General features: G+C 36.0%; 1 protein-coding gene across 6 annotated transcripts in view; it reads left to right on the top strand.

Moving 5' to 3' along the window:
- Positions 1 to 21,470, top strand: part of ATRNL1 (attractin like 1) — a 522,221-nt gene that overhangs the window by 114,511 nt on the left and 386,240 nt on the right. For all 6 annotated transcript variants that reach the window (XM_027884890.1, XM_027884885.1, XM_027884886.1 and 3 more), the window contains exons 7-9: positions 1,119 to 1,206; positions 12,462 to 12,717; positions 20,339 to 20,522. In XM_027884890.1, coding sequence (XP_027740691.1) covers positions 1,119 to 1,206; positions 12,462 to 12,717; positions 20,339 to 20,522 — 528 coding nt within the window. The remainder of the gene's footprint in view (positions 1 to 1,118; positions 1,207 to 12,461; positions 12,718 to 20,338; positions 20,523 to 21,470) is intronic.

Consider the following 21,470-nt stretch of genomic DNA (forward strand, 5'->3'; position numbering starts at 1 on the left):
ATTTCATGGAAAGATGGATACGTTTTTAGGTTCTTTATTAACAGTCTTATTTTCTGCTTGTAATTTTCTTGTGATTATAAAAACTGAAAATATGGGCAACATCAAACTGTATGTGATACTAATGTGCAATTTCTTCAGCTTTGTGAAAAACTGCCAAACATATAAATGTTTGTGGTGGTGGAACAGTGAGAGAAATCCATGTCTTGATGTTTTCAAACAGTACGTCTCAAATGTTATCTGCGTTATTCAAGTTAATTTATGATTATAGGAGACTTTTATTTAGTGCCTGCACTCAGTCAGTTGGTGACATACCAGTTGGGTTAGGTAGGTCAACTGTATTTCACTTGTTTATATCTATGACAGTTTGTATGTGTGTGTATCTGAGCCCCTCTTGAAAGTAAAGTTGAAGCAACTGTAAATATTGTGTAGCTGATTTGGACGGTAACTTGTATATATGTAGAGACCATAAGTGGGGTAAATGTAGGTGTTAGGATATGCTCATTAGTGTGTTTACTCCTGGTTTTGTCTATCTCTTATTTTCTTCCACACATTTGCAGTCATCCAAAACAAATTCCAACTTCTTTGATGTTTCTCTTTTCTACCTCTGTCATTTATTTTTTTACCTCTCTTCCATCTTGTGTGTTAGTGCATTAATGGATTAATTGTTAATTAAAATATAATGGAAACCAAAATCAACCATATAGCTAAGAGGGTGCTCAGCAGTAAATCTTTGAAGTAGTGCAAAAATACATGGCATGAGCAGTTTAGTGGGGTGTGTTTTTCATGCATCTGATTATCAGTGGGCTTATCAACCCGGTGTCAGAGCTTTCTTATAAATCTGGTGATTTTTATTACACTGCCATTTTCTGAAGCTGTTGATGGGTCCCTTAAAGAGCTACTCGTATTTTGCTTGATGAACTTGTGGTACATTAATACAAGTTAGTGCACTGTTGTAATAGTTAGAAGTGATCATGTTCCTGCTGCAAACAAACTTCCATGTCAGAGAAACAGTGGCTGATCTAGTCTGCCAAACAGAAGTTAGTTTGAACGTACAAGCCCCTCTATTTCTCTGCAGGTGCAAAATGTGCAAAATGTTTACTCTTTTATTTCTCTTCTAGCTACAATTTGGAAAGCAGTATATGGAATGTAGTACCTGTATCCAAAGGGCCACTCCAGAGATATGGGCACACCCTTGCTTTGTATCAGGTATGGGCTCTTCAGCATTCTGTATAATGAATGTCTTTGTGTGTGCTGTCAGAGATCTTAGAATGACTCCCCGTGACCGTAGATTTTTGAGGACAGTTTAATTTCTAGTCCATAAATATTTTGTGTGTTTTCTTCAGTACTGAGATGGATTGCACATTTTTTTGAACAGAGGTTGCTCAATAGATAGAAGTCACTTATCTGACTGTGATCCTCAGAGCTAAACTGCCAATTAAAAGCAGGTGTGTGTGTGTGATATAATTGGAATTGTGGGCAATGCTCTTGCTGACCAGGCACCATCCCCAGGGGCTGAGCCCAGCAGGCAGAGCCAAGTGCTGGTAACGGGGTCCTTTGGCAGCCCCAAGATGTGGCAAAGGATGATCTGGGTCCGGGGACTCTTCAGTCGGGAGCACAAGGAGACAGGACTGGAGAGAAGGCTACAACGTGTGCCTGAGATATCCATCAGCGAGACGAGCTGCAGATGATGGCAAACTTGTTAACTGTGACACAGAACTACAGAATCTGTATCACAAATTTTCATTTGCTTGCATGAGACACCCCCAGCAGGGAAGGACAAAAAGCATCAGGTCAAACCAGAGCGTTCATCTCGCCTGGTAACATGTCTTGAATAATGGGTAAGAGCAAATGCCTAGGGAAGAATATAAGAAAAAATGACAGCAATGTGTAGAAGCTTCTTCAGAATACTGTCCTAGTTTGCAGCTGAGATTTCCTAAAATAAGATAGTATTTTAGTGAAAAAAAAATTAATAAGTTTTTTTTTCCCCCAAATGTTTGGGGGAAAAATATTTATATTTATTTATATTTATAAAATATTTATTTGGATCATATATTTATTTCAGCATTGATATCATCCTGTGCCTAAGAATTCCAGTGTATTTTTTCAAGAAATATCACCTTTTGAGTACTGGTACTAGCTGGTTTAATTTTGATAATCCCCACTTTTTTATATCCATTTCATTTTCTCTGTACCACTCATGATTTTCTGAAAGTCCATCACATCCTCTCTCAATAATTTCTTTTTCAAACTAAAAATTCCTTCTGTTTTTAATAATCCTCTATAAGGAAGATATTTCATACCTTGGATAACATCTTGTCATTACCTCTATCTCTTCTAATTCTGTTATATCCCTTCTGAGATGGGGGAAATCACAGCCTTTAGTGTCTTCTTACCTCAGAGATTGACATCATTGAATTAGTTAATTTGTTCTTATTAATTCTTTAGGGTATTTTTGCTTTTTGAAAACCTGCTGTTGTCTTTGAACTGGTATTTTCACATAACTGTTAGTTATAACCTAAATATCTCATTCTAGTCAATTCAAAACCCATCCCTGTATGTACAGACTTAGAATTGTTTTGTTTTGTTTTTTTTTCAATATTTTCATATTTTCATGCTTATGTACATGAACTTTAATTTACCCTTTTCTTCATTCTTGTATTGCACATTCAGCATTTGGAGATTGTTCTGTAATTCCTTGCTTTTGACCTTTGCCTCTGCTGTTTTGAGTAACACAGTACTGTCAAAAAGCGTTACCATTTTTCCTCTCATACCTCTGCCATCTTGTTTTTCAGTATGTTGAACAAATAAATCCCAATTGCAGATCTCTGTGGGACACCAATAATGACCTTTATTCATTTAAGAAGTAACTGTTTTTTCCCCAAAAACTTTATTGACTTATTTAGCCTGGTGTTGTCTGCCTTGCTTGTCCCAGGGCATCTTAGTTTCTTTAGGGCATGAGGAGTGTTATGAAGCATCCTTTAGAAATTTTGGATAAATGTGTCAAGTGGACTTTTGGTTCCTTCAGGAAAAGCCAATGATTTGCAAGATATAACTTCCCTTTTCAGAAGTTCATAGCATTTTCCTCAGTCTGCTTGTTTTATTCACTGAATTCAGGCCTTTCTTCCTCTTTCTTATCGATCTTCTGGTATGGACACGTTTTTAAGCAGGAATTTACATACTACAGACAGGGGTCAGCTGTTTTGTTTTTATATTTCTTCAGAACTGATCCTGGTCACTTTTTTTTGCCATTTTTCTCCCCCACTACTTTAACCTTCTGTTTTTAATTTTTGCTATGGAAATACCTGTAAAGTCCACCATGAAGGACTCACATGGAAAAGTTAACCTCACTCTATTGCTATGGCTTGACCTTCTCAGAACATTCCTTCAGACTGTCTGTTGGCACCACAACGTATCTAGTTGGCTGTATTGCTAATGCATTTGAAAAACGATTTATTAGTACTTTAGTTATACATTTTGCAGGCAGCTCATTAAACTGTTTCATCACTTGCCTTTATGTGTGTGTCTGTTTTAGTCTGCCAGAGTTTTTGAACCTTTGTTTTGAAAAGTCTTTATTTCTTCTAAGTCTCTATTATCCTTCTACTAAGTTAAGCTTTATTTTGTTATTTGTAATGGATTTTTTTTTTTTTAATAGGAAGCATTCATATGATCTGAGCAGATGTCCTTAAAATGTCTTCATATTGCCATTAAAGATTTTACCCTTTTAGTTGTACATTTTAGTTTCTTTTTATGTTTGGGTCTTCCTTTTTTATAGTGTTTTCTTTCTGACTGGTATCTTTAGTTATTACAGTTCTTGCAGAATGTGGAGCTTTTAGATGGGAAACATGGGAGTAATGTGTCATTTAGCAGTTCAGAAGAAAGGCTTAAATTATCATTTCATCTTTTTATTTGATGGTACTAATATTTCCTTGAGACATTCCAGACTAAAGGGTAACCATTTTAGAAACACTTTGACCAGAAAATATTAAATATAATAGACCTGTTAATTCAGAAATCTCTTTGGATCTTAGAAAGGAAATGCAACTCTTATTAATAATAATGAAAGCTACAAGCAAGTGTGTAGTGAAGAAGCTGTTGCTGTTGTTGAAGACATGTTAATTAGTAATCAGTGTTCTCTAATAATGAACTTATGTGAAATAATTAACTAATATGCTGATTGTAGTGATTGTGTCAAATGTCAAAAATTACATGGGCCAAAAGGAGCTGACCATGCAAGTAGAAGTAGTATATCCTCCTGCAATAAGTTCTTAAATTAACTTACTAAGATAAACTTTTTATGTTTTTCCTTTTAGATCTTCAATCTCTCAAAAAACCAGAAAAATAGTTTGCAGTGAAGAGTAGTAGAACATAATACCTAGAGATGGCAGCTTTGAGCTGTGTTTTGAGCTGTGTACTAGTAATTGTGTAACATTTCCTTTATGGTTGAGAGAAAAAAATATCCACAGAGAAGAAATTAGATTAAGTTTCTGACTTGAGCTCCTGAGATTTCAAAGCCTAGTGCTAGACCAGAGTGAGAGTGCAGAGCTAGCATTGCCTGATTGTGGTGCAAGGTAAAAATTGAAACCATGTGATTGACTCTGTGGAGAATGAAATAAGTTCCTGTGCCTATTTCCCTCAGAAAGCTTCTTTAGTTAAAATTGAAGTACCGTTCTTCTTTATTCTGGAGAAAAAAGATCAGAAGACTTCCACTGATGTATAGTTATAATAAGTGACTAAGGCTTTTTATGCATTTACAGAGGAGAGAGTATAAAAGTGCTCTTGCTTTGAGACCAACTAAACTCTCAGTATTACCTTCAGTGCCTCTTTAGTCTGGTTATTGGCAAGGTGCTACTTATCTCTGTTAGCAACTGGTTGTACTGTATCTCAGAAATTGTATGTAGTTCCAGGCATCTTGATGCTGAAAATATCAACGTACTTTGAAATGATTTCTGTAAGAAATTAGATTATAAAGATACTGAAGGAAATGACTTATGACGTTTTTAAGGCAGGCACATAGAGCTTTGCTAAACAGTGTCCAGGTAGGGAGTTGGAGAGTGAACTGCAAAATCCTGGAATCAAGGAGGAAGGGAGTGCCCTGCAAGGTGTGCTTATGGTCACTGCTGGGAGTTTACTCAGGAGTGAGTTTGTGCTTTTATCCCAGAGTTTGGCCTCATAATTTAACTGCTCCTAATAGTCCCAAGACAGTGGAAGGATGGCTGGGCACTGAGGTTTGTTTGCTTTGAGGCTGGCAATAGAAATGATGCAGGCAGGCTGATGTAGTAGTAATCGTAAAGATATTTTACAGTATACAGACTGTTTTGTACATAGTTGAATTAAATTAAACTCACTGGAGTTTTATGAATGTTACTTCTACTTTAAAAACTCTCTTTAGAAAGGGTAATTATTTTGATTCCTTTTTCAAATAATTGGTATTGATGTTGAGTCTGCATATCTTGTGGTATTTTTTATTGGTCTTATCAAAAGCTAGCATTAACAAAGCAAAAAAGAGCAAAAACTTTTCCTCCTGTAATATGAATGAGATAAAACCTTTTACCAACTGTTTTATTGTTATTGTTTTAATGCCTATTTTTGTTGGCTATTGTAATATAATTTGAGAAGCACTAGGAATGTAAAAGTATTTTCTACCTGTTTTATTAGTAGCTATTTGTACCACCACCAATTTACCTAGTTTTATTGTTTCAATACTTGTAATTACATCTTATGCAGAACTTGCTTTCTAGTTCTGATTTGCAGAGCTCAAAAGCACGAGAAATAGGTAATATGAGCTGCCATACACTTTTTGTTCAGTGTTCCCTTCAATTCACCAAACCTAATTCATCAAGCGATTTGTTCTTTATGTAGAAGTGCAATATTTTTCACTTGCTGTTTCAAAATTTGATTCCAGTTGGTTTGAAAGTGAGGTCCAAGTATCGTCAGCTGAATTAATACCTTTAACTGTACCCAGCAACCTTATGGAAAACTGCAAATAATGAAGGAATACCGTGGCAGCACTCTTGATTAAGCTGACCTCCTGACACACAGGTTGCTGCAGGATGTACTGTCTGAACTTGAACCTGCTCCTGCTGGGAACTTAGATTATAATATGCTTCTCATGTAACTTATTCAGGTTCTTATTCAGTGAGGATAGAGCTTCACAGTAAGCTAAGAATAATAAATCAGGCTGCAGGAGGAAGAGTTTAGTGAAGATTGTTCTCCAGTCCGTCAGTCCTGATCTAATGGGAGGATTATTGGATGGAGTAGAAATGTAATTAATCTTTTTCGTTTGATATAATGCACACAATGTTCTTGATATTGTTACCATACTGGAGGAGCTAACAGTCTGGGGGGAAAGGCAGAAGTATTAGACAGTCCTAACCAGGTGGTACATGTTGAATGAAGAAAAGAGGGTTGTGATGGATGAGTTATTGCCAGATGACAGTTTTATGTTACTTGTATTTTGCTTGGAAAAAAGAATCGAGAAATTTCTTAATGATGCACAGATTTGACTAAACTTTTAGAAATGCCAGGTGAAAGTATAGAGAACAAGTTCTGATGAATTTTAGAGTCCTGTCAATTTGTATAAAGTTAACTTTTATACTAATGCGTGGATACAATCTATGGGAGAAAAAAGATTGACAGTCTTATTCCAAGAAAATAGAGAATGACTGTTCATGTGGTTTGTGAATAGCATTTCTTTGGCCAATTCCTCAAGAACAGGTTGGATTTATATAACAATTAAGGCAGAAAACTAATTTCTGTGCAGCCATGATACAGTTAAGAAATACAAAATGAAAATTATGTGGTTATTTTAACGTGATTGACTTGCTTCCAATTCATTAGGAATGGATTAAAAATTACTCTTTTGTTGCCTTTCCTTTCCAGTTTTTTTTCCCAGTGGTAACTACCAGATAAGATTCTTTTGGAATGCAGGCAGGATTAGCATAACAGTGAGTCATTCCCAGGTACTGTCAGAACAGCTGATAAGTATTGTTCTTTTAGGAAAAGTGAAAAAAACTGTGAAGTCTAAGGAATAAAAGTATTAGAAGTTTTAGAGGTCTTGAATTACTGCATTTATATGAAATATAAAATCAATATTAGCACTGAAATGTGGTGTAGGGAAGACAACCTGTTCAAGGTCAAAGGAACGAATGATTTTGGCTGTCTGTTTGTTCAGGGTTCAGGATGAAGGATGTAGAAGAGTTACTGTGGTCTGCTGGATAGTCTGTTGACTGGACAGATGAGTGGGTGTTCTTACTTGCTCTTTTGGTGATCTTCTTGACTATCCTCCTTACCCTGTTTCATTTTTTTCCTCACTGTAAAATGCTTCTCTGTCAAGGGATTTGAAGACTTGTTAAAACTATTATGCAAAAGCTGAGTCATACTGTCAGGGCATGATTTTTTTCAGCAATTGCAAGTACGTGGCCTTAGAAGTCAGAAACATGAAACAGTTGAAACAAAGTATGCTGGATCACTGGTCATTTTTGCAAATTTTTGTCTTTTTTACCTCTATTAAAAGTAAATATCCATTTACCTATTTTGTGGAAATACCAGGGGTTACTTTTTAAGTTTTTATGAAATTTCAAATGCAAAAATTGCCATATTAATTAATGGTTAGTTAAAGGGGGATTTATTTTTGGACTTGAAAGAACTATTAATTTACAGAAATCAGTGCTTTCATGTAGAACCTGAATTTCTTTATTACTGTAACTAAGGAGAAATGTGCATATTTTTTTTTTTTCCTCTCCTGGGCTTCTTAAAGAATTTTGCCCTCAAATTACAGAGTTCAGGCTGCTAAGCTGATTTTCATTTGTTTACCAGAACCCTATAGTTTTTCCTGTGTCATCTGTTTAGTCACACTAAGTAAGAAACTTTTCAAGGTGGAGTTTTGTGTTTTGGGTTTTGTTTGTTTGTTTGTTTGATTTTTATTTTGTTTTGGGATTTCTGTTTGTGCTTTTTTGTGTGTGTGCTTTTTTGTTTTGGTTTCGGTTTTTTGGATTTTTTTTTTAGAAGGAAAGTATATTACTTTTATGATTTGGATATTGTTCACGATCATCGAATGGGTTATTATTGCTTGTGACAGAAAATCAAATAGGGAAGAGGCTCTCTAGAGGTGGGCCTGTATTAGAAATTTGTTTTTCACAAACTCACAAAGATTAGGTGAGGTTGGAAAGGACCTCTGGAGACCATCTTAACCAACCTCTCTGCTCAAAGCAGGGTCAACTACAGCAGGTTGTTCCAGACATACTCCAGTTGGGTTTTGAATATCTCCAAAGATATTCAATTCCACAGGATCTCAGAGCAAACTGTTCCAGTCTTGACCAGCCTCACCAGAAAAAAAAAAAAAAAGAGAAATATTTATTATTCTTAAATGTAAATGGAATTTCTTGTAATCCTGGAAAACACTCTGAAGAGACTGGCTCCCTCTTTTTTACCCTCTCCCACCAGGCTTTTAATGTTATTTGAATTATTTGGTTATTTAACAATGTTATCCAAAGAAGGTGATGATGTCAGTAAGATGAAGAAATTAGGAGGAATTTCACTGCTGTAAATTGTATTGACTCCTCCAGCAGGGATTCAAATTATGACAGTTTACTTTTTCTCCTGTATCTGAGTTATTCTCTTGGTCTTACTTTGGCTGGTCAAAATGTGTATGTCAGTCATTACTCTGTAAGAAAAACACAGGATCAAATGAATGTTTTCTTCTCTTGAGAAATGTGATTTAACTATTTTGTTGAAATCCTACCTTTTATCTTATCATTCCTGCCTTCAGCTGCCATCCTCTGTGCCCACAATGCACAGTCAAATATCTCCGGATCTTATACCTTTTGTCATCTTTCTTTATCACTACAGTTCATCAAAAGTTTCCACCAAAGTAGTTTTTTTGGGGGGGAAAAACATGATTTGAGAAATTGGAAACATTTACTGAGAAGTTTTGAAGCTCACAGGAGCGACACTGCCTGTTTTGTTGGCTTGTACCTGAACAGCTGCCAAGAAACCAACTGGAGTGATCCATAGGTTGGAATGCAATGACTGAGGGAGCTGTCTGCCTGCTCAGTTTACAGGAAGAAATTGGTCATTTTTGCTGGAATTCCCTACTGAGCAGGAACTCTTAAGTGTAATTTTATATACTTTGATTTACATACGGTAAAATCGATATGAAATTTTCATTTTAAACCCACAAAGGCTTTAAAGAGTTCTGTAATTTCTTAGATAATTTTATTAATGTGAAGTAACATGTCTAAAATGACCAAGGTTAATGTATTGAGTAAATGCTCAACTTGACTGTCTGCCACTGTGATTGAAGATGTTGCTTCTGACACGTGGTATCATAAATTTAAAATATGAATGTGTTGGAGGCCTTGTATCTTTTTGGGGCTTATCTGCCTGATGTTTTGTTATCTCTTCCTTGGCCAAGTCTGCCTCTTGGCCTTCTCTCTCCTCCAGGCTGAGGAGTACAATTTTTAAGATCTTTCATCTGGGCCAGATTCTTCACACATCAAAGTATCTCAATTTTATTTTTGTTGTTTTTATTTTAGTTTGCAGTTCTGTTGTGGTAGGATATTTTAATATAAACAAATATCTACTACACTTAATTAAAAGTCAGTAGTATTTGTGTACTAGCACTCTTTAAACTCTGTGTCTTGTGTCTGCCCGAAAGCCTCATCTTCATTGTATAGCTTGATTTATAGCTAGTTTTTATGTAATTTATAAAGATAGTTTAATTTTATAAGGGAATTCCTTTTTTATCACAATCTTTAGGCTGCTCAAGACCATTGGCACTTGTATCCTTTCTACAATTCCTTCTTGATTAGGCTTTCCAAATAAACATCTATCTTTATGTGCCTGTGATGTTGGATTTTGTTCTGCCTGTGCTTGTAATATTTTTTAATTTTACTTCTGTGTTTCTTCTACTGACTTCAATACCTCAGCCTATTTTTTCACGCTCAGCTGATCATCACTAACTCTTAAAGCATTTTCCCACAGCATTAGGAGCTTCTTAATTTCATAAATAGCCTTTAGCAAAACTTAGTTAAATGTTTTTGTGGTTGATAAAGCAGTTGTCTCCTTCTCTGTGAATATCGTTGTGTATGGGATCTGCACTTACAAAGCTTTCTCCTCACAGAAGTTTTCTTTTCTCTGAACTTTGAATCATTTAAGCAGAACTGTGAGGAGGAGTTGCTTATTGTCAGCAGTCTGAGTAATCATTTCAAAGTTCATGCAGCTCTTTAGCTCACTTCTTTTTTTTTTTTTAAAGTGTCTTTCCTCAGCGTCAGAAATATTTTGGTTTTTTTTTTAAAATACTGTTATACAGTACCAGGAACTCCTTATTAACTCCCTCTTTTGGCTGTAGTCAGTTGTCTGCACTTAAAAATAAGGAGTTTATTATTTTAGTAACGCTGATTTGACTTTTGAGATCTATGTGGTAGCGGAATGAATGAGCCATAGAGGATCCTTTCAAGAAGAATATTTGTTCAAGCCATTCCTTTGGATCAGTGCTCAACCTCCTTCAGCTTCTGTAGGTCTTTGCCCAGCTCTTTGAAATGTTTTATCTCACAGGAGAGGAGTGGGTTCAGATATATATCTTTCTAATCCTGCTACAAATTCCTACTGAAGGATGTGAACGCCTTTTGTTCAAACACCACCAGACCGAACTAATTGATAGTACAGAGTTATCCCTGCATAGGAAGATTCACTTTCCAAATGGACAAATGTTCACCTGCCTTGAATTAGAAAAACAAGTTCAAAATCTTGAAGACAGTTTGACAGTTTGGTCAGTCATTTGCTGACTAATTTTCTGTGTTATGAGGAAGCTTTTCTTACTGCTCTGGACTCTTACTGACCATCAACCACAGGCATATGGACAACATTATAACCCTCTGAAGCCTTTGTTTTGCTGGGCTAAACAGGCTGTCATTCTACTGATACCTATATTTGACTTGCCTGCCAGTTCATCAACAGTCAAAAGTTCATCTTTCTTGACTTGCATGATGATAATAATATGCACTTTACATTTCTTTTTAGATCCCATCAGTTCTTTATACAATAAGTCTGGAATTTCTACAGGATTGATACAAAGTTCTTAGGTAGTTTCTTTCTCTTTCAGCCTCTTTTTCTGAGGCTCAATATTTCATACCAAGCCAAATGTGCTAAACCTGCAGCTTCCTTTTTTTTAATTTAAACCTGGTAAGACTGAATTTAGTGTAAGCACCAGAGTGTTACTTGGCAGCACGGAGAAGACAACTGCCAATTGTGCAAACACCATGCAAATGGAATTTGGTTCTGATATGTCCAAGCAAAGACTAAGGATCATTCTCAGAACCAGAGGCAAGATTTTTCTGCCCATTATAAACTATCCTTGAGCAAGTCTGTGAAGCCAATAGCCTAGAATTTGTTCTGTGACTTTGGATACCTTGGTTTGCAACTCTAGATGAAGAGACATTTAGTAGGATTCGTTTTCTGTCAATACTTAAGTAAATCATTAATTACTTATCAGAACAGATGGCATTGCTGTTTGAGGTACGCGGTTCACGATGGCTGGAAAATCTGTTTTGCATCCCTTAAGAAGAACTCAAAGTACTCTCCTATGGGATTTGATTTTAGCAAATGTGTTCAAGAGCAGTGCCAGCTGCATCCTGGGCTGCGTCAAAAGCAAGGAACTTTGACAAGGGCATGGAGTAACAGGACAAGGGGGGAATAGCTTCAAACTGTCTGAGGGCATGTTTTGTTTAGATATTAGTAAGAAATTCTTCCTGTGAGGGTGGGGAGGCCCTGGCACAGGTTGCCCAGAGAAGCTGTGGCTGCTCCATCCCTGGAAGTGTCCAAGGCCAGGTTGGATGGGGCTTGGAGCAAACTGGGGTAGTGGAAGGTGTCCCTGCCCGTGGCAGGGAGGTTGTAATGAGGTGATCTTTAAAGCCCCTCACAACCCAGACCATTCTATGATTCCATACACGTATTGTCCCTTTTCCTTGGGTTCTGATGACTGAGAGTTTTCTCAGGACTTGTTACTTTGCTGTTGAGAGAGAATGTGCTAATGGAAGTGCCCATAGACTGAGTGTGTGGAAAATCACATTTTTATTCAGTGAGTGGTTCCTTAAGAAAACAGTATAATAACCTTTCTGTTTAGCTTTTTTTCAAAATAGAGCCCTGCAGTATGAATTAGAAGAGGCATGTAATTAAAGGTATTCTGGTTGAAGTAATCTGTTTCAGATTCATTTTGGTGTCATTTTCATGGCTGGGTTTATTTTTCAGAGAAATAGACTCCTTATCATTGTTGGTTTAGTTTAAATATAATTTTTTGGGATTAGTGTCTGATATCAAGCTGGTTAATGTAAGATTAAATGTGAAGATTTAAATCAGATAGCTCAGTTATGAAATATTGCACAGCACAGGAGTATGCAGTTCAGATGTTATCTTTCTGTAATCCATTATGTGCCTTCTCCTCTCTCCCTTCCAATTTTTTACAGGAAGACATCTACATGTATGGAGGCAAAATTGAAACAAGTAACGGCAACGTTACAGATGAACTGTGGATTTTCAACATACACAGCCAAACGTGGAGCTCCAGAACTCCTGCAGTGCTTGTACATGGCCAGCAATATGCTGTGGAAGGTCATTCAGCACACATAGTGGAGCTGGACAGCAGAGATGTGGTTATGATTATAATTTTTGGATATTCTTCCATATATGGTTACACGAGCATTGTGCAAGAATACTACATCAGTAAGTCAATTTTTATCATATACTGATAAAAAAATACTATTTTTTATGTCAATATCACTCCTATTTTCAGAAAGAAAAAGATGTATTTTGCAAAATAAATAAAACCTCGTCTTCTTTTTCCTTCAAATTACGTAGATCAGATTTCTTGTTAAGCGATAGTGTTTCATACATATTTGGAGCACCTTGACTTTTTCTATGTACAGTCGTGGTACTCTATAGGGGATAAAAATTGAAACCAGAAATTCCATGTGGTGGTTATTTTGGTGATGTTTTTAATCATAGACTTACTGTTTTTATCCCAGAGTAGAAGAGCAAAAGAAACAATAATGAAGTTATTTTTAAGTCTCTTTAATGTTGCTATATTTTCATTCTGGTTTCTTTTTTTTTTTTTAATATCACAACTTAGTTCATCATTGTATAAAGGGTTCTCTCTGAAGTGTATACACGTTGCTGTTAGAGAACAATAACTGAAAAGGAACACTAATTTTCTGTAAATAACCTGCCTTGTCTGTCTGGGTTTCCCCTTGTAAACCACAAGTTTTCCTAGGGTTGATTTTAAATGCTAGAATTAAATAAACCCAGAGAAATCTTTTTATCATATACATGGTAAATCTAAGGTATTATTTCAGTGGAATAAACTTGAAACTCCACACCTAAAATTTTTTGGTAATATTTATATGCCCACTAAATCAAATTACAATCCTCTCCTACTTATTTTGATTCCTTTTTTTTTCTATTGAATTAATCTGAGTCCTTCAGTTATTTACGCAGTCACAGAATGCATAATACAGAATTTCAGAGTAATACTTACAAACAATCATTATGCTTTAAAATATAATGGTTTCATTTAATTTTTTTTCACGTATGCATATGTATATAGACACTGTTTAAGCAGATTTATAGGTTGGGGAAATGTCTTCAGAACTCATAAGGTTCTTAGTCTCCCTGACAATATTTCTGATGGCAGTGTTGAAATTTTATAACAATGTTGAAAAATGATAAAGATGAATGGGAATAAGAGGAAGAGCACTATGATGAAAAATTTCAATTTAACTGCATAAAACCTGCTATGAAATTTTGGTCTTAGAATGATGTTTCACAACAGTATTCTAAGATTTTAAAGACCTTTTTTTTTTGAAATTAAAAACCATTAAAAGACCATTAAAGACCATTTCTTTGAAAAACTTAATTTTGGAAAGTTGGTTTCTTAAACTACCAGAGATGATTTTTTTTTCCTCTTGAAGACAGCAATGTGTTGTTGTAGTTTTCTGCATGCTCATACGCTGTAATGTCTGTTGGAACTTTGAATTATTTGCTTCTTCACATGCTGCTTATTTAGCATGGAATAGAAGTACCCGTTTTATTCTCACCTATTATTGTGGTTAGTTTAATTATGAAGAAGGGAACATGATTTGTAGTATAAAGTTTTCTGCCTGGATGATTTTATTGATGGCCTTATGGTTGAAATGGACAACTTGTTCCTATTTTAATTTTTTTTTTTTTTAATATTACAACTCTGTGGAGGATTGATAAAATAGACTATAACTAAGCATATATAACACAGAGAATAAACCCCCACACCTTTCCTACCATGGTGACAAACTCTGAGTAAGAGAAAGCACTTCTCTCTGTTATTATTGGTCTCAGTTACTCTCAAATTTCATGTCTCCCTTTTGAGATTGTTTTTGCCATGTACTAGTGAGAAATTCAGTTTGTTGATGTGATTCACTTGCGTCAAATGTAAAGGAAACTTGTAACAATATAGGGTATTAATGTGGAAACCCATTGATTTCAGTGAATCTCTTCATCTGATGAAGGATTGATTATTGGGGCATGCAGGGCTTTGCAGGTCATGGTCTGTGTGCTGTAACTGAACTACTTCTGCTGTGGATAATTCTCATGTTTCATTTTACCTCACTGCATCTTCCTCCTTTCCCTTCTGTCTGAGTTAAATGAATTTTTTGGTAAATTTCCCAGAATTCTGTATTGATTGTAGCATTTATCTACGGTTTTGCAGCTGCAGGAATATTTTTAGCCATAAAATTCCGGATGGTGGTTTGAACCAAGAATGACTATTTTCTGGGGAGACTTCAGCAGTTCTGAATCCAAACTTAAAAGACATAGGAAGTGATAGAAGTATTGCTGTGAACTCACCTGGATAGGAAAAAAATTGATATGATTAAGGGCTTGTGATATTATAGAAAGGAAAATAAGAACCCAATGTTCTCTCTCTCTCTCTGCTTGCTTTTTGAAAACATATGATACCTTAACATTTCAAACTGTAGTGCTCTATTCTTTCTAAATGTTATCAGTTGTGGCTTTTAGTCCTAATGAAGGTTATTTTTCAAGCATTTACCAAATACCTACTGGAAGGAAGAGTAACATAGAAAGAGGCAGCTTAGCTTTTGGCTCACATGAACTAAAACCTCTTGTGATCCAGTTCTTCTGATGAACTTGATATACGGAATTTATATGGAATTCTAGTGCTAAAACGTACTTTAGTTACTGTGACTCTGACTTTCATGGAGACTGGGTTAAGAGAGATCCAAAGAAGTTGCAAAGTACTTGTGGATTCCCAGGCTTCTCACGTAGGTGTGTTGTTCTTGTTAACAAAGCGTGATCAATCGAAGGTGGACATGGTCTGAAAATTTCTCTGGCATTGTCTGATTAGGAAAGAAAGTAATTTCTGTCAAAGTAAAGTAAATTCTGGAGTAATTGGACATGGTTTGTAGGCAGATTTTCACCATGCAAAAGCACATGAATTTATTTCTGCTCTGAGTGTATGGCAGTTGCTGCAGGAACAAAAAGACTTCCTGTTGTCCTTTCTTGCTGTACCTGGACTTAGGATTTTCAAGAAACCAGTAAATCCTGGCATGGGAATTATGTGAATGATTTTACTGACTTGAACCATAAAGCTTTTCCGGGTTACTCCCCAGGAGAATTTATTTCCCTTTAGGTTTGCAATACCTCATAAACCTTCTAAGAGTCTCAATGTGAGTCTCAAGGTGAATATAATAACAGTGTTCTGTTTTAGCTGAGATTTATAAAAGCTCCTTATATATTAAGAAACTTCTGAATAAGTCTTCTGTGATTTTATTTTATTTCTTTGGATTAGCAGAATATTACTTTGTTTTTTAGACTGAATTTTTTTCTGACTTTAGAAGTAGATTATAGACTGCTTTGGATTAAAAGTGTTTATTTGAAATACTGTAAAAAAAAAAAAAAAAAGAGGCCCTGTGATGTAATGTGTCCTCTTTTCTGTAAGTTAGCTTAAATTTCGTGGTTGCTTGAAAAAATTTAGTGCTTGTCACTGCAATGAAATGAAGATGGCACACTGAAGTTCTTCTTGGATATTTTGTGCTTTTTACCTGATCTATTTGAAGGTTGCATTGTGGTAAGGACAGATCAGGCCAGTGTATCTACCTTTCCCTGGATTTTTAGTGGGTTTATTACTGTATATTTTTCAAACTTTTTTTTTCTTTTTAGAAACAACTTTATCTCAAAATGTGATTTCAGTGTTTCTATTTTAAATTATAAAATGACTATTGCTCAAATTTGGAGTTTCCTTGATTTGACAGTCCTAAACTGCTTCATACAAAGAAATGAACTCGGGGAAAAAAACCCTTTTGTCTCTTATTTCATTTATTTTGCATTCTTTTATGATAGAATGATGTTAAACCGTTGGATGTGATTCATTTCTTGCAAGCACAGTGTCATTGGAAAATTGGTTATAATTTTAGTGACTAGGCATATTCTAATTCATAGCCCACCTTTATCAATGACCTGGTTTATATTCACTTGTTTAATGCAAGCAGCTCATCTCCCTGGAATTGTCTTTGAATTATATTTATAGATACAAATCCTCCCTCCTGGAAGCCTAATTAAGGCAACCTCATCTATTCCACTGTCATTCTAACAGTTCTCTGTACCTTTTCCACAAGGAGTTCATCTCTCTTGAACACGGACGATTAGAAAAGCCTGTGAGATATTCGAGGTGAAATTTTGCCACTGCCTAATTCTACATTATTAGCAATACCTTACTTGGTATATAGTAAAATGACATTTGTACTGCATCCTTGAGAAAGTCATTACTGGCTCATGGACTTTCCCCGATGAAGCAGTTCTCCTACTTATTCTTCTCAGTCATTGTCAGCTGATGAGCTTCCAATTTACAGAAGTTCCTGTTGCTAATCCCAGTGTGTAATACCTTGAAGATATTGTGGAATTGTGATCCTTCTTTTTCTGGTAGCCGAGATTTTACAGTTCGTTCTGCATGTCTTTCTGCTGCTTCTGTGAATCAATGGAATCTAAATTTATGCAGTTAGCGCTTCTTAAATTTCTAACGGTGTCATACAGTGCACTAATTCTTTTAGAACTCTGCCTGCTGCTAAGTCTCAGCACCTCTCAACATAGTTCATTGCTGTTTGTTGTTCAGTGGTGAAATCCCAGACACAGAGAATGACTGCTCTTCCTTCTCTTGATAATTTATTTAGCTAAACATGGTGTAAATGGTTTGACACATTTACGTTGTCCAGTGAAACAGTTTCCCACTATTTCAACATTTTTTATTTATCCTTTAAAAAAAATAGATCAAACCCAAACCCTTTGTTCTAAACCTTTGCATACTATTGAGTTGAGATAAAGGTCTGTAACAGTCTAGATCCTGCCTCTCCTCCCTCTGGCCTTTACTGTCAGCACTGTGGTTCCCATTCTTTGGCAATATCTAACCAGCTTTGTTGCAAATGTTTGCTCCTGGGCCAGCACTTTCACTCGCTGTGCCTGTCAGAATTTTGGAATAGTGTCTTACCCCCAGCTTCAGTTCGTTCAGTTGCTGAGTTAATGGCTTTTTGGTTGTTTTTTGTTGTTTTTTTTTTTTTCATCTAATTATCTGAAGTTATCGTAGTGATTTTCCTAAGCACTTAAACAGAAACTTTATATGGTAGAATTCTCTGGAAAATTGCTCAGATGTTGATGAAAAATGTCAAATTACAAATGAAAAGTAGAAGCCTGTATTCCATTATGTGGTACTTCTGCATACCCCTATTATTTTTATGATTAATTTCAAAATTGATTTGATCTTATTTTTATACTCTTAGACTCAAAATTTAAATTTGGAAAGAAAAAATAATGTAGTCTTTAGTAGTCTCCTCTTTCCTTATTTCTGGCTTGTTAATTCATAGAGGTCTTTCTTTGCTTGACTTTTTAAACTGTTGAAATTGCAGAGTTTCACATGACTGATTCGATCAATCAAATATTTCTTATGGTATATTGGTAGAAAGAGTGAGCTTTCTTTGAGTATGAGAAGGGTTAGGTAAATGCTTTCAATAAAAATTGAATTTTTGTTTAGAAAATAAGGTGAAGATTGGTATCAATAAGTTTCTTAAAAAGCAGGTCATGTCTTTAAATATAGACAGAAGTGTATTTTTGTGTGAATGACGCAATATTCAAGATGCTGAAGAAGTGTGAAGGATCAAAACTGTAGGCCTACATTTCAGCATTCAAAATTCAGGCAACTCAGCTCAATTTTAGAATGGGAAACTGAGGGAGAAACTCTAATACAGCTTTTAACTTCTATTTCAGCGAGATGTTGCTGGACCTCTTTTCTCAAATTTAGGTAGTTATTCATAGCCCCTGGTTTTTAATTTGCAAAAAGGAACAGCTCTTCACATTTCTGCAAGTCAGATGAAGTCGTTTAAAGTTATGCAACATGAATGTTACTGTCATAGTGTTCTAAATGCTACACAAAATCAGACTCATTCAGGTTGGAAAAGACCTCTAATGTCCTCAAGTCTGACCATTACTACGTAAACTATAATGCCAAATAAATGTATAAAACAGTCAGATATAAATGCAAAATATTTTATTATGCATATTATCAACCACGTTGTGTAAATTTCTGTGGAGAAATAGTTCTTTTCACTGAGAAGCATGCATGCCAATCTTTAGGACTGATCATTCTTTAAATGAATACATTGAGATGGTGTTGGTAATAGGAAGGGCTATCTGCAGGTTGACTCCTCACCAACCCTCTTACATAAAATGTATCAAATAAGTCTCTTTGCTATCAAAGTAATATATATGTAAAATACGGTCTTATTGGTACAAATGTAATACTTGTGTTCAGAGTTGCACTTCTTAATAGATTGATAATATCCAGTACAGAGACTGGAATAAAATACTAGTTACATTACACTACACATAAATAATGTAAATATACTGTTTCAGATGTGAATACTGTATTACACAAATATCAGCATTCATACACACCAAAATCAGCACAATTCTTCCATATAAACTATACTTTGTTACTTGCTGTAATTACTTGTTACTGAAAAAAAACCCAAAAAACTTATAGAGGCAATGCCTGGAAACTATTTAATGAAAGGGCAATAACATCAGTAATAACTGAAAATCACGAGTCTCTTCCCTGAACAGAAGAATCCAGAGGAAAAAGAGTTAATGTAAGCTACCTACATGATATCAGATAGAAAGTGAAATGGAAAACTAACTTTGAGATGAAGCAAGGTGTATGGTGTTGTGTGCTAGCCTTGGATAAATAACTTTATAATGGCAGCCAATATAGGCTAAGAGTTAGGAGACTGCTCCATTTTGGATGTCCTTGTCCATACTTTCTCTTCTTCTGACATAATCTTCAAGAGGCTGTAAGTGAATTATTTCTTCCATTTCACGTCCATGGAACTGGCTCCTAATCATTACAGGCTCTTTTGTACAGGCTGCCTTCTGCAGGAAATACCTCCTGGCTTGCTTTTTTGTGACTTATGTCGTCATCTGGGAAGATGGATGGGAAAAAAAATAACATTTTGAGGCTACAGGCTGCAAGATCTCACTTAACATCTGTCTTTTTTTTTGCCAGGGTGAAATATTTTCCAGTTGTGTTTTATTCTTTAGTCATAATAGCTCTTGTGTATGGGTTTATTTGGTGTCTCTTTGCAGTTATTAGTGATGTAATGTAAAATGTGGATTTAAGTGTCTGTTTAATGAGCTGCTATCAGATTATTCTGTGAGTTTTCAGCAACTGAAGAGGTATATTTGCACTTAAATAACTAAGAAACAGTAGTTGGGAACTGGATTTTAGCTCAATAATTTTACAGTTACTACCAAATTGGTTGCCTACCCCCATGCCTACTTGGAGCTACCTTATGCTGTGTGCTTCTCATGACTCACAGCAGTTCAGTGTCTGTCAGACTGCTCCAGATTCCCCAGGACTGAGAACAGGTGTTCCTAATGCATCTGAAGTAGCTGGAGCACTGAATTCTCATCAGCCATCTCTGGTGAGATTTAATCATAACTCCTAGTTTCACATTTTCGAAAAAAGTTCAGGCTTTTTGTTTGTTGGTTTTGTGCGAATGCTGAAGCCTCACGGGAGAGAGTGGGAGATACTGGCTGGCAGCTGTAACAACAGTGTGTTTGTGATTTCATTAAGAATAGCAGGTAATAGTCTAACAGCATTTATCCAATTGCAGATACCTTGATACAGTGGTATAAAATCACTTCTTAAAACAAGCCCCTAATTAAGACTGTATTTTAGATATTATTTACTCAACCCCCCCCAGCACTGTGTGTTAGCCTTCAACCTGTTGGTGTTGTCTCTGTGTTTCAGGGTCTAATTCCTGGCTTGTACCAGAAACAAAAGGAGCAATTGTGCAAGGTGGTTATGGCCATACAAGTGTCTATGATGAACTGACTAAATCTATTTATGTCCATGGTGGATACAAAGCCCTACCTGGCAACAAATACGGATTGGTGGATGACCTTTACAGATACGAAGTTAATACGCGGACATGGTGAGTTGGCTTTATAATGCAGGAAACTGAAGTTATAGGCTACTGAAAAAGAAATCATAATCATGGAGTAGAGTGGGGTAAGGTTCTAGTAAAGTCATGTAGGTGCCTCCATGTCCTTTGCACGTTGCAGAACAGCCCATACCCTTCAACAAAGGGGAAGAATTACGTTGAGGGACTTGACTTTAGTCAATGGATTAATGGAGCAATACATCGAAAGAATGGCAGGGAGGAAGCTTTGTGCATGTTCTACAAAGCAAGGAAAGGTTTTCCTATCCAGGTATAACCACTAAGCAGAACAGTACACGAGTACTGTTTTTTCATGGTATGAATTGATGCCCAGAAAAGAGCAGATAAAGAACTGTTTAGACAGGGTTTTATGTCTAAAGCAGCAGGTATTTATTTATTGACGGCCGGGCAGCCTGCCAGCTAGTGCTGGGAAAACAGGCTCCGAGTTAGTTAGGTTAGAGCGAGCATTTTATACAGGTTTGGCAATGATTACAACATAAATTACAATATTCATAACAGGTGGAGTTAGGGGTGGAGATGGAGGCGTGGTCTCTATTTTGAGGAATATTATGGTGGGAAATCCTGTTTGCCTTCATCCTGGGGGCTGTATTTTTAATCCTCATCCTCACCTGACCTCGGAGACCTTTCGTTCTTTCTATTGTTTTCATGTTCTGATCACTCAGCCTTCAAGAAAGTCTTGGCTTGGGGCCTATAACACCTATTGAGATGTCACCTTGGCTCCTCTGGGTGAGATTTATGGGCGCTGGGTTCTTTGTTCTATGTATCTGTAAATATTTTAGGTCTGCAGAACTGGTACAGAACAAGATCTCCTTTGAGCAAGGTAGAGAAATGGGGGGGGAGAACAGTGGGCCCCTGCAGCAAGATGCTTCAGTTAACCCTTCTTCCTTCATAATAAACTGCTAATGTATGGTTGTTATATAA

The sequence above is a fragment of the Empidonax traillii genome, unplaced genomic scaffold, assembly GCF_003031625.1.
Source record: "Empidonax traillii isolate 1590-97213 ecotype Southwest subspecies unplaced genomic scaffold, ASM303162v1 scaffold156:size1289327, whole genome shotgun sequence".
Taxonomy (NCBI): Eukaryota; Metazoa; Chordata; class Aves; order Passeriformes; family Tyrannidae; genus Empidonax; species Empidonax traillii.